Genomic DNA, 12,870 nt, shown 5'->3' with positions numbered 1-12,870 from the left:
GGCGCCCCACCTCTGCTGCCAGGTTTCAGGGTGTGCCTGCCGAGTCCGGTCCTCACGTACCTCCCTTTCTCTTGGCCATCAACTATTTCTTTGGGGACCTTGGGACCCCCAGATGCAGGCAAGGGAGGCTGTGGGGAATGGGGAGCCTTATCACTGTGGAGCCTGGACTTTCCATCTTGTTCTACTCAGTCAGAACCCGAGATACTGGGAAGGAGGGAGTGGGGTCGCTGCACCCCACTTCAAGGGCCCCCCAGCAGCATAGGGAATGGGACCCAGGCCTCTCCATCATCTGTCCTTGGCTGCAAGGAGGGGTCCCCAGCCTACATGGCTGGGAGGTGGGCTGGGGGCCCCCGCAGGGGGAGGGCGATAAGAGCCTGTTTTGGGCCCAAGGACCTCTTGGCTGCAGTGCACACAGTATGGTTGGGCCTAGGCTCTCTGCCCCCCTGTGCCAATGCTGCACACTGTTCACCTGCTTTGGCTCCCAGTCACCGTGCTCTGTGACTAACTGCCCAACAGTGGCATCTCCAATGGGCAGAGTGTTGGCAGGATGTGAGGTGTAGGGAGGAGGGGCCCAGAGGCTGGAGCTCAGCTGTCTGGGCCCCCAGCCCGGCCCACGGTACTGCCAGAGGCTCTGTGGCTGTGGCCAATGGGCACTGTGGGAGAAGAAAGCAAGGTGGCAAGGGGCCACGTGGACGCGTGGGGTCTGGAGCTTTGTCCGCTGTTTCCCATGGGGAGGCTTCCCGGCCTGGGGAGTGCTGGTGTGCGGGCACAGGGCCAGGACAGGGGAGCCCTTTCCTGATGCTGCCGCGGGCTCTCGGGTCCTCCCGCCCCGGCCCCTCCGCTGTCACAGGCCCCACAGGGACTCTGCACACCTTGAAGCCCAGATCATGAGCTTCTGTAGAGCAACAGAGGCTGCGGAGGCTGTGGGGGGTCCCTGTGGTTTCCTTGGTACCATGGTAGGGCCTCATGGGCCGTGTTCAGAGAGAGCCTGTGCCAACGAGGCATCCTGTGTGCGGAGCGGCCCGGGGCCCTGCAGCCAAGTGTAAGTGCAGAGCAGGGAGCGCGGTGTCCTCCCTGGTGCGGCTGGCATGCCCCACGTACTAAGGGGAGCTAGGTTCCTAAGGTTCTGGACGTGGGGTTGGCCCTGCCTGGCTCCTGAAATGAAGTCCAGGCTCAGAAGCGTCCACACAGCTGGAAACGGATCGGGTGCAACCTGGCAGTTTCACACACCATCTCTCGGGGGACGTGGGCGGTTGCTGGCTCGTTCTTGGGGTCGGTGAGCGATGTCTTCCTCATTCTGCACCTGCAAGCCTGCGTTTAGCTGCCCTCGTGAGGAGTCGTGAATGGCGTGGGGCTCGGAGACACACGTGTCGTGTTGCTGTGTAAGGACCCATGGTGTTTGAAGTAGCAATGACACGAGCCACCTGTTCCTTCTGACTCTGGAGGAAATGGGTTTTTAACTGCAGAAGTTTCGTGCTGGTCGTTTGCTGGAGGGGCAAGATGGACGGAACCTCAGGAAGAGCCTTGATAACTTGTCAATACTGTGGTGTTTGAATTCCGGTGGAGAAACCCAGGGTGTGAGTGGAGGCCGAGTTGGGAGATGCAGGTGGCATCCCGGGGGCATTGGGGGGGAGTTGCTCCAGGGACACAGGGTACCCTCCGTTCGGAAGGCCCCTGGGGTTTTGCTCCTATGCTCCAGTGCTCAGAGCCCTGTCCAGTGTCCAGGACACCGATTGGAACTGCCCCCCATGGCCCCAATGCCTGGGCCTGGGGCTGCAGAGTCGGTGGCCGGGCGGAGGGGGCGTGGGCCTAGTCTGCCCTGGGGGCTGCGCCCCCGATGCGCGGTGCTCCCGCCACAGCATCTCCCCATGGCGGTCAGAAAACCCCCGGTCCAGCATGCTGGTTTTCTTGCAGACGTGGACGAGTGCGCAGATGGCAGGGCCTGCGGGGAGGCGCGCTGCAGCAACCTGCCGGGCTCCTACGCCTGCCTCTGTGATGAGGGCTACGCATTCAGTCCCCAGGAGAAGGCCTGTCAAGGTACCTCTTCCCAGCCGCCCACCGGCACCAGGCGCACACACACGTGCAGGCATGCACACACAACACACCGCACCCACCTGTGAGCACGTGTGCTCGTGTACACATGAGTGTGCGTGCCGTGTGTGCACACATGTGCGCGTACAATACACACATGCATTCGTGCTGCCTCTGAGTGCAGCTCGGCACCTTCTCTGACCTGCCCCAGACCGTACGCCCTGTGCCGCCGTAGCAGATGGGCTTGTGTGTGGCCCTCAGTTCCAGCTACTGTGTCTGGGGACAGCTGGGGATGTGCAGCCGCTCACACCCTCCGTGCCCCGGGGGTGCCTGCCAATGGCAGTGGACCCTTCAGACGAGGACGTGCTTTGTGGCTGACCAGCTGGCTTATTCCAGCGGCTCCTTGGACCTGCCGGGAAGCACTGTGGGCGCCGTGGGGGGTGGGTGCCTCCTGAGTCACATGCTGTGGAGCCCGTAGAGAGCACGCCGCACGTGTGACCAGACAGGTGAGGCTTGCCCATCTCCCTTGTGGCCACAGATGTGGACGAGTGTGCTGAGGGGCGCTGTGAGCAGGCCTGTGTCAACTCCCCAGGGGGCTACACCTGCCACTGTGACGGGCGTGGGGGCCTCAAGCTGTCCCCGGACATGAACACCTGCGAGGTAGTGTCCTCGGGGCGGCCGCCCCCTTCGGGAAGACCGTTCTCAGGGAGGAGGGCTGGTGACCCAGGGCAGTGGCGATGCGGGATGGGGGGGGGGGCGTGTCTGTCCTGTGTGTGACACCCCCAGGGCGGCTCCCTACCCGCGGCCCAGCAGGCAGCCTGCACCCAAAGCAGGCCCTGCCCAGTGCGCGTGCAGCCAGAGCCCCCAGACTGGGGGTGCACCCACACCCACTCATCCCACTCCAACATCTGGGGGGCCCATCTGCCTCCTGCTTATGCACCTGGGTGGCAGAATGGCTGAGGGGGGCTCGACCTGCGACCCTGACAAGCCCTGTGTGGCCAGGAGGGGTGGAACCAGGTGGGCCCCACCTGACACTCCTCGCCCCCGTTCCACAGGACATTTTGCCCTGCGTGCCTTTCAATGTGGCCAAAAGCGTGAAGTCCTTGTACCTGGGCCGCATGTTCAGCGGGACCCCCGTGATCAGACTGCGCTTCAAAAGGCTGCAGCCCACCAGGTGGGAGGCAGCTCGCAGCCCCCTGCGGTCCTGGCACATCCACGGCAGCCCGCTGCCAAGTCCAGGCTTTGGGTCAGCATGGACACCCACCACTGCGGGGCCTGCTTCTGGCGCTGGGGAAGGAGTCCCGGGGTGCCTGCCCGCCCGTGTCGGTCTGGGTCCTATGGGGCCTGTGTGTCACCTGATGATTCTCATGCTGGCCCTCAGGCTGCTCGCTGAATTCGACTTCAGGACCTTTGACCCCGAAGGGGTCCTGTTCTTTGCTGGAGGTCATCAAGACAGCGCCTGGATCGTGCTGGGCCTGCGGGCTGGCCGGCTGGAACTGCAGCTCCGCTACGGTGGTGTCGGCCGAGTCACCAGCAGCGGGCCTGTCATCAACCATGGCACATGGCAGACGGTGAGCATGGCCACCCCCGCCCCTGGCCCGGGCGGCGTAGGGACTCCTGGGGAGGGCCTGGGGTTTGCTCGTGCCCCCAGCCCAGCCGGCGTATGGGACTCCTGGGAAACGGCCTGGCCGGCATAGGGACTCCTGGGGAGGGCCTGGGGTTTGCTCGTGCGCTTAGGCACCCGACAGTTGGTGAACACTACACATAGTGGCATGGGCCCCGGCCCCTGGGAAGTTCACACTCTATGGGCCATTCCTCCTGGGACACCTGGCTGTGTCCCCAAGACCATTCTGTCCATTACAGCAGCTCCTGGTGGGGCCAGGGGCTGCCGGTCACCCTGCAGTGTACAGGACACCCCACCTCAGAAAACTATCCAGCTCAGGATGTCCGTGGCGCTGAAGCTGGGGGTCCAGGGCCGAAATCTAGGCACGGCTCCTGCCCAAGTGTCCGCAGCATCCCGGGACCTGCGCCCTTCCCGCCCAGACCCAGGCGCACTCACATACGGGTGCCTCCCTCTGGAGAGTGCCCTGAGCACCCAGAGCCCCAGAGGCAGGTGTGCCACCACTGCCCTGCCTGCACCCCCCTGCACAGCAGCCTGACACACAGGACCCTTCCTGCAGTTTGGAGGGCCCTGGTTGGAAGTGGGCTCTTAGTAAGCACCCGGGAGAGAAAAGCATCCTTTTGCCCTTTAAAAGCTATGTTAAAATAGGACTTTCTGAATAAAAACACTGGGGACATCTGCTAAGGCATCCACCCTGTTAAGTAAGGCCACCTTCCTTCTTTCCCAAGCTCTCAGCACAAGGGTCTCCGGAGCTGCGGGAGGGGTGCCGACAGCAAAGCCCAGATAAGACCGCGGAGCCAGAGGGACGCGGCCTCCTTCAGGGCCCAGGGAGGCACGTGCTCCAAACGGGCAGCCTGGCCCCTGTGGTCATGGGGCGTGTGGGGTCCAGGGGGGTGGGCGGCGCCCAGGTGAGAAAGCTGGGGCATGCAGGGCCTGTGACGGGTGACTGGCACAGCTGCCCCCGCCCGGTGCATGAACTGGCCGCTCAGGGTGGGGTCAGCGGGGTCGGCTCATTGGCAGGCCCTGCAGCCGCCCCTCCTGACCTGCTTTTGCCCCTGCAGCCCCCTCACGGACACCGTGTCCTCCTGACCACACTCTGACCCAAGTACCGACAAGTTTCCCGTTTTAACCAAAAAGGAAACTGATGGACCTCTGGAGGGTTAGGAGAACACAGAGTGTAGAGAGAGGTTTCTACATTCTCCTGCTTGGAAAGGAGGAAAGATGCAAACTTCTGGAGTCCGTGTGAATTCACGCACAGCATCCGGTCCGTGCCAGATACTTAGTTACCTGCTGGGAGTTAGAAACATGCCCCCTGCCTTTGATGGGGCCCCTGCGGGTGGGAGAAGTGAGGCACCAAAACAGTGATGTCAGGCGGGGTTCCTGCTCCCAGGAGGCAGCTCCCGGCAGGGCTTATAGAGGTGCCAGGATGGGGCAAGGGACGCGGCTCGAGGGGCTTCACTTGGAGGAGGAGGAGCGAAGGGAGAAGCCAGTGCTGGGGGCCTTTTGGGAACTGGAGCCTCACCCCGGCTGGAGGGAGGTTGTGTTGGCACACGGGGACAGGGAGGTGTGCAGGTGAGCCCCGGGGCCGGGGGTCCCGGGTGAAGGTGCACCCCGCCTCTCCGGCCCTGGTTTCCTTCAGATCTCTGTGGAGGAGCTGGACCGGAATCTGGTCATCAAGGTGAACAAGGATGCCGTGATGAAGATCGCGGTGGCTGGGGACCTGTTTCAGCTGGACAGAGGACTGTATCATCTGAACCTGACCGTGGGAGGCATTCCCTTCAAGGAGAAGGACCTGGTCCAGCCAGTAAGTACCATCATCAGCCTGGAGTCGGAGTGCAGGACCCATCAGGACAGGCGAGCCCACGAGCTGCTGTGTTTAGTGCTTCCCAGGCTTAGGCGGTGGCTTCCCAGAAGTCAGCAAGCATGCGTGCACCGCCTCTCCCTGTGAGAGTAGCTTTAGTTTTCATCTAAAGTGATGATAAAAATGCCTATTTCGCATGAAAAATGAGACACAATGAAATTATTTTTGAGCAAAAAGAACGCTCAAGGGGCGCCTTGGGTGCCTCAGTTGGTTAAGCATCCGACTTTGGCTCAGATCTCACGGTTCGTGGGTTCGAGCCCCGCGTTGGGCTCTGGGCTGACAGCTCGGAGCCTGGAGCCTGCTTCCGATTCTGTGTCTCCCTTTCTCTGCCCATCCCCTGCTTGTGCGCTGTCTCTCTCTCTCAAAAATGAACATTAAAAAAAACCTTTTCTCTAATTAAAAAACACAGTCAACTTTTTGACAATTTCCAAGAACATTTGGGTTGTTAGTCCTGCTGGGACTTCCACCCAAGTGGAAGAGGTCAGTACTAGTCCACCTCGAAGCTCTGCCCAACCTCACCCTTCCTGCACCACAGCCCACACCCTGGTCGGTAGATATCTCCCGTCACTCAGCGCGTGGACGTCAGTGGCCGGAATCCCGGTAGGGGGTGCCAGTCTCCATTCCACGGGGTCCCACAGTTGCTTATGCCTCCTCATTTTGCAGATACAGGCAGGGGTGACCCGATTTGCTCCAAAGCGTGTAGCACATGCCTGGTGCACTGGAATTGGCACTCCCAGCCCCTGGACTCAGTTCCATAGGTACCAGGTACCACTGCTCACATCACCTCGTCCCATGTCCTCCCGGGGGTGGCCAGTGCTCTGCTCTGGGAGTGAGCGTGCGACCACAGAAGGTGGGCGTCCGTGCACGACGCACGGCAGGAGGACCCGCCGCGAGTGCTGGGCCTCCTGCAAGGAGTCATCGTGTCCAGTGTGGAGCCCTTTAGGGAAATAAGTCATCTTTACAAGTAGGAATTGTTCATCTTTTGGCAGATTTCCACATGCCTGAGCCCAGAGGGCATCCCACGCTCTGACCACGTGGCCCCTCGTCATGGTATCTGGGAGTCTCTGTGGTCCCAGGAAGCCACGTGGATTTCTCTGTCTTCCCAGATAAACCCCCGTCTAGATGGCTGTATGAGGAGCTGGAACTGGCTGAGTGGCGAGGACACCACCATCCAAGAAACGGTGAAAGCAAACTCCAAGATGCAGTGTTTCTCCGTGACGGAGAGAGGGTCCTTCTACCCCGGGACCGGCTTTGCCTTCTACAGCCTCGATTACAGTAAGTGTGGGCTCCCGGGCTGGGGCTGGGCCTCCAGACAACAGGCAGTGAGAAACACACGAGGCAGGAAGCCACCTCGCAGGTGGCTGCTCCCACTCTGGGTCTCATGTCAGCCAGTGAGGAGGACGGGACAGATGGGAGAAGACTGCGGCCGTGCTGGTACCGGGGCAGGCAGGAGGACATGAAGGATCTGAGAGGATGCCTACAGACGGTTCTTGGACGAGATGAGTGAAGGTGTGTCCACGCCGGCTGTGGGGAACATGGCTGACTCTGCAGTCAGAGCATCCTGAGGAGGGATGAGGGGCAGCACCCCAGTCACAGGGACCATCCAGGGACCCCGAGGGGCAGCACCCCGAGGTCACAGGGGCCGTCCCGGGGACCCTGAGGGGGCAGCACCCTGGAGCTCTAGTGTTAAAGGAGAGAAGAGTGGCACAGCCACCTTGGAGGGCCACAACACAATGAACAACCCGCTCATGCTGACAGAGGAACAGTCTCAGAAACAGGCTTTACCTGGGACTGAAGTTCTAAATCTTGTGCGTCCTTGATCGCCAGCTGGTGGGAAAAGAGCTCAGGGTGCCTGCATGAACAGCGTGGGTCAGTGGTGACCGCTGAGTGGTTCTGTTTGACCCTGGGACCAAGGGATTTTCCCTCCTCTCTCTTACTTAGGTTTAAAATTAACCTTGTTTCCTGAGCACATGCGACCTGGAGCCCTAAATTATTGTCACTGTGCCCAGAGAATCAGGAGAGCCAGGTCCCAGGCCCAGGAAAATGCACATGCACGCGACTGTGTGGACCCTGTTGGCGGGTTCATGGCCCCAGGTGCCCCCCCGCCCACCCCACGTCCACAGCCTGTGTGTCTGGTGGCCTCACAGGTGCCTCCCTGCTCCCAGCCAACACTGTGGTCCAGGCGGGCCCCCCCCACCCCAGTGCACCCTGGCTCCTTCCTGGGGTCTGGCTCTGTCCTCCCTGTCTCCACGGGCCACCTGCAGACCCTCTCTCCCCAGTTGGCGAGCTGGTTATGTTAGGCTCCCGTCTGCCACCCCCACCACAGACCACATGACCCCTCCCACTAGGAGGCCACGGGGGCCCACTCCTCTACCCTCAGTGAGGCAGGCTGTCCTCTCAGGACCTTGGGTCACCCCCCACCTGTATCTTTGCTTTCATTGTCGAAAGTACTAGGTGTTTCTGAGGAAAGAACCAGCCGGTAACAACATACACGTTATTCCTTTGGTCTCATTGTTAAACAGGAAGATGTAGAACATCATCATAATGTTCAGGGTAAAATCTGGTATCACAAAACATTTCATTACTTTTCTTCTGAGTATCACAGACGTTTTCTGTTGTAACACAGACCTGTGCATACCACGGTCTGTGCACTGTCCACACGGACTGGTTTGGGGCAGTCAGTTCTATGACAGCAAAGGCCAGATGGCCCTTAGAACTCGATGCGTCTCTCATAACCTCAGACAGTCGCATCTTAGAACAGAGAAGCCTCCCTGAGAGTCACAGCCTCTGCACCAAGCAGCAGTTCAGGGGGAGACCCTCTTCCCCAAGGCTTCTCAGCACAGCCGTGGCTCCAGTGCCTTGGAAGATTCCGCCCCCACAGTGCACCGGTCCCGTCTCGGGGAAAACTCAGGGCCAGGAAACACTCCTCTCTTCCATCAAGAATAAAGGTGAAACTTGGCCACGGAGAAGATCACTGGTTTTTGTTTTTGTTTTTTGGCTGCTTTTTCCAGTTCTGCGCCCTTTGGATTCAGTGAATGATTATCAGGAATGGACTGTAACAAGCCCCACTTAGGGTCGGGGGACGCACAGATGATTTGCAGTGCTTGTAGTCCAGTGGAAGCAGCCAGGAGCCCAGGTCATGGTTCACTGTGGTGCCAGCCGGCCTGTGGCCAGGGCGCCCGAGCTCCGACGGATACGGCCCCTGCTGCGGCACCAGAGGCCCGAACGGGCTCCTTCATCAGGACTTGGAAGATCTTCTGAGACAAAGGCGCTTACAACCACGGAGCAAAGGGGCTTCTGGTCGTCAGATGATTCAAGTGTAGGGAGGAAATGTGGTGTCATATTTGTCCTCACACAACCACAGTCCAGCCCTTTCTACCAAAATATGTCTTCTGGAACTGTCCACGCAGGACACGTGGGGACATTCGACACGCCTTGGCTCAGGCCCCCGTGCATCGTTTCTGCACCATACACTTAGCACACGTACGACGTCACGTAGGCCGTGTATACATAAGGCGCCTAAGTGAGGAGCCACTCAGCTGAGGTGGTAGAATGGCAGCAACGCTTCGCCTCACACGAAACCGTGTGGTCTGTGGGGATGGAGCTCGGTGCAGCATCTTCCAAGCACCTCTGACCTTGTCAAACCGCCTGAGGGACACAGGCGGGGCGCGGTGGGGTTGCGGGCGATGCTCTGGCCCGTCCTGGGTGGGAAAGCGGGCAGGGAGGGGCAGAAGCCGCTCCTTAGGGGCCCAGAGCCCGGGTCAGGAGACCCCCATGGGGACGGCCCTCTCGTGGTCACCCCGCCTACCCTCCGCGGCCACCCCCACTCACCGCATCCTGCCCCACCCGGATCGCCTTCTGATGTGCCGCCCTCACCGCAGCTCGGACGTCCGCGGCCGTCGGCACCGAGGCAGCCTGGGAAATAGAGGTCGTGGCTTGGATCCGCCCCGCCACTGACACAGGGGTGCTGCTCGCGCTGGTGGGCGGCGACCGCGTGGTTGCCCTCTCCGTGGCCCTGGTTGACTACCACTCCACCAAGAAGCTCAAGAAGCAGGTACCACTCGCTGCTGCCCAGGCCTCCCCTCCTGGGCGGGTCCCCTGCTCCTGCCTCGGGAAGCCCTGCCCCGGCGTCACGCGGCCCTCGCGAGTCCAACGGCCACACGGCCAGGGCCGCTGTTGACCCGAGGTCACCCGACACACCTGTGGTCAGAGCCGTGTGGGCCGCGGCCTGGGAGCACTTGTGTGGCGGGGCCACTTCCCACCAGACACTCGGCCGACTTGGCCGTTTAGGACGATGTGCATCAGTCACTCACACTTGTGACCACTTCACTAACAAACTCAGGCTTCCAGTTTCCCTTGCCAGATCAGATGTGCAGGCCCAGCCCAAAACTCTGGGGGATGCAGGCCAAGCCCCGGGTTCAGCCAACCCTTCACACCCAGCCACGCTGACTCTTGCCATGTGGGACCCACTGTTTCCTAGGGAACAGTGAGGAGGCTGTGGAAGGAGCTTTTATTCTCTTGCCTCTATCCAAAGCATGAGGACCCAGCTGACCAGGAGGGTGCGTGCACACCGAGCCAGCCTGCCTCCCCAGATGGTCCAGCCCTAGGCTCCCAGGACCGGGCAGTAGCAGGGCCACATCCAGACCCACCACCACTGAACACCAGTCCACACACCAGACCTCCTTCCCCAGCCTGCCTGCAAACAGCTTGGCGCTCCCACACAATAGTGCTCACTGTCCGGGGTGCAGAATGAGAGACACCAGGCCAAACTCTGCTGTCACAGCATGTTTCTGTTCCCTGCTTTCGGAGCGTGTCTGTTCCAAGTGTGTTTCTGTTCCCTGCTGTCAGAGCATGTTTCTCTTCCCCGCTTTCGGAGTGTGTCTGTTCCGAATGTGTTTCTGTTCCCTGCTGTCAGAGCGTGTTTCTGTTCCCTGATTACAGAGCGTGTTTCTGTTCCCTGCTTTCGGAGCATGTTTCTGTTCCCTGATTTTGGAATGTGGCTGTTCCAAGTGTGTTTCTGTTCCCTGCTGTCAGAGTGTGTTTCTGTTCCCTGCTTTCAGAGCGTGTTTCTGTTCCTTGCTTTTGGAGCATGTCCGTTCCAAGTGTGTTTCTGTTCCCCGTTACCGGAGTGTGTGTTTCTGTTCCCTGCTGTGGGAGCGTGTTTCTGTTCCCGGCTGTTGGAGGCTGTTCTGTCTGGTGAGAGCATCCCCATATGCATAGGGCCAGCTGCCTTCTGGGATGCTTGCACTTACTGCCCCGTACCTCCCACCACTGCGTTGTGGCCTATGGGGCAGTTTCACGTCGAGGAAGTGGCCACGTCCCACTTCCGGATCATGGCCGCACTGGCAGCACCCCCACTTGGATGACTGGAGGGTGTGGCGCCCCCCCCCCCGCCCCCATCTTACACACTTGGAAACTGAGTCCCGCACCAGTGGGCCGAAGAGTGCAGGCTGCAGGGACACTGCCTCCTCCCCCACCCCCCCCCCGCCCCGCCCCAGGGCTCGAGTGATGGGAGACGGGGCAGGAGGCCAGCCTGCTCAGGTGCATGTCTCCCCATAGCTGGTCGTCCTGGCTGTGGAGGGAGTCACCCTGGCCCTGATGGAGATCAAGGTCTGTGACGGCCAGGAGCACCGAGTGGCCGTCTCTGTGCAGAAGGGTGAGGCCACCCTGGAGGTGGACGGCACCAGGGGCCAGAGCGAAGTGAGCGCCGCGGGGCTGCAGGAGAGCCTGGCCGTGCTCGAGAGGCACCTACAGGGCTCTGTGCTCACCTTTGTTGGCGGACTTCCAGGTAGGGCTCCTGGGGCTGCACACCTGGGAAGGAGCACTGGGGGGGGGAAGGGGTGCTCTGGGAGGGAGGGGTGCTGGGGGGAGGGGCACTTGGGGAAGGAGGGGCGCTCGGTGGGGAGGGGGAGGAACACCAGCTGTCTGACCGTCCTCAATGTGCTGGCTCTAGACTGGGCCAGGGCATTTCTGTCCAGAAAGAACTTGTGTTTTAGAGGAAGAGAAAAATGCAGGTGCACCTCTTGACGGGCGTTGTGATGGCTCTGTGTTTATCAGCACCAGCTGGGCAGTTCAGGGGTTGAGTCCGAGACCATGCTTAGTGGGGACGGGTGTCAGCCTGAACATGCTGCACCTGTGTCCTCTAAGAGTACCCACCTGAGCATGCGTCAGACAGAGGCTCTGGCCAAGGCCCTCACCAACCCGCCTCCTTGTCCTAACATGCAGCTTCTGGGGACAGAGTCCTCTGTGCCCCAGGAAGTGCTGGCATACGGCCACCTCCTGCAGGCTGGGGACCCGTTCCTGACCAGGCAGAACGTGACTGCCCGTGGCCGTGAGCCAAGTGATCGGGGCAAAGTGGTAGAAAGGTGGTTGAAAGGCTGATGTGCGCCCCTGCACAGCCCAGTGCAGGTTCTCCTTTGTGCAGAACGCACGATTTCTGCCTTGGCTGCCAAACACACACTCCATTTAGTTTTAACAAACAAGCTCTTGAAGACGATGGACTGGGAACCCCACAGCCTGAGTGACTCATTTGGGCCAAGAAGGAGATAACACTGATTTACTGATGTGACTGTTCGTGTGCACTTCCTGGGGACCTGGCCGGGTGTTCAGTGGTGCCTGTGGGCATTGGCCGAGCTGGTGCTGTTCTGGGCAGAAAGGAATCCGTGCCCTTGAGGACAAAAGGCCAGGACGGAGAGGGGCCCAGGGGTGCCTGGGAGCAGCAGCGAGGCGGGGGACGTGGTGGGTGGGCCGCCCAGGCTCCAGATGGACGGGTGGCTCGCCTGCTAAGATGCTGTTTGTTCTTTCCCCACTGGCCCAGACGTGCCTGTGACCTCAGCGCCAGTCACGGCCTTCTACCGCGGCTGCATGACCCTGGAGGTCAACCAGCAGACGCTGGACCTGGACGAGGCCGCCTACAAGCACAGTGACATCACATCACACTCCTGCCCCCCCGTCGAGCAGGCCAGCCCCTAGAGCAGCAGGAAGAGAAGGCCGCGGTGACCCCACCCACCTGCCCGCGTGAGCCTCTCCGGACCCCGCACCCCTGCAGGCCGCTTTCTCCGAGACTGTTCTTTGCCTTGTAACATACGTGTAAATAGTTGAGGGGACTAGTATTAGTGACCCGAAGCCGCAGCCCCAACCCCCAAAGCCTCCTAGCGGGAGGCCGGAGGCAGGAGGCTGGCGCTCACCGGAGCAGACCCAGGAAAATAATTCTGTTATTTTTATTACCAAATGCTTCTTTCTGGCCTGAAAACATGGAAAAATAAAACATCTACAGAACCGTTTCTAACTGTGCTTCCAGCTCCAGTCTTTGCCCATTAGTGCCTGGCAGCCAGCATCAGCGGCACAGGGTCCCGAG

At 60.6% G+C, this 12,870-nt stretch overlaps 1 protein-coding gene across 1 annotated transcript in view; it reads left to right on the top strand.

The window, feature by feature from the left end:
• GAS6 (growth arrest specific 6) overlaps positions 1-12,801 on the top strand; it is a 33,051-nt gene extending 20,250 nt beyond the window's left edge. Inside the window, exons 7-15 of the mRNA XM_030314533.1 lie at positions 1,915-2,037; positions 2,570-2,691; positions 3,087-3,205; positions 3,413-3,602; positions 5,292-5,456; positions 6,620-6,788; positions 9,395-9,567; positions 11,073-11,301; positions 12,331-12,801. Of these exons, the coding sequence (XP_030170393.1) occupies positions 1,915-2,037; positions 2,570-2,691; positions 3,087-3,205; positions 3,413-3,602; positions 5,292-5,456; positions 6,620-6,788; positions 9,395-9,567; positions 11,073-11,301; positions 12,331-12,485 (1,445 nt within the window). The 3' untranslated portion in view covers positions 12,486-12,801. The remainder of the gene's footprint in view (positions 1-1,914; positions 2,038-2,569; positions 2,692-3,086; positions 3,206-3,412; positions 3,603-5,291; positions 5,457-6,619; positions 6,789-9,394; positions 9,568-11,072; positions 11,302-12,330) is intronic.
• Positions 12,802-12,870: the final 69 nt, after the last annotated feature.

The sequence above is a fragment of the Lynx canadensis genome, chromosome A1 (genome assembly GCF_007474595.2).
Source record: "Lynx canadensis isolate LIC74 chromosome A1, mLynCan4.pri.v2, whole genome shotgun sequence".
In the NCBI taxonomy this organism is placed as follows: Eukaryota; Metazoa; Chordata; class Mammalia; order Carnivora; family Felidae; genus Lynx; species Lynx canadensis.
Note: the sequence above shows the minus strand (reverse complement) of the source record. Positions and strands in the feature narration are given on the sequence as shown.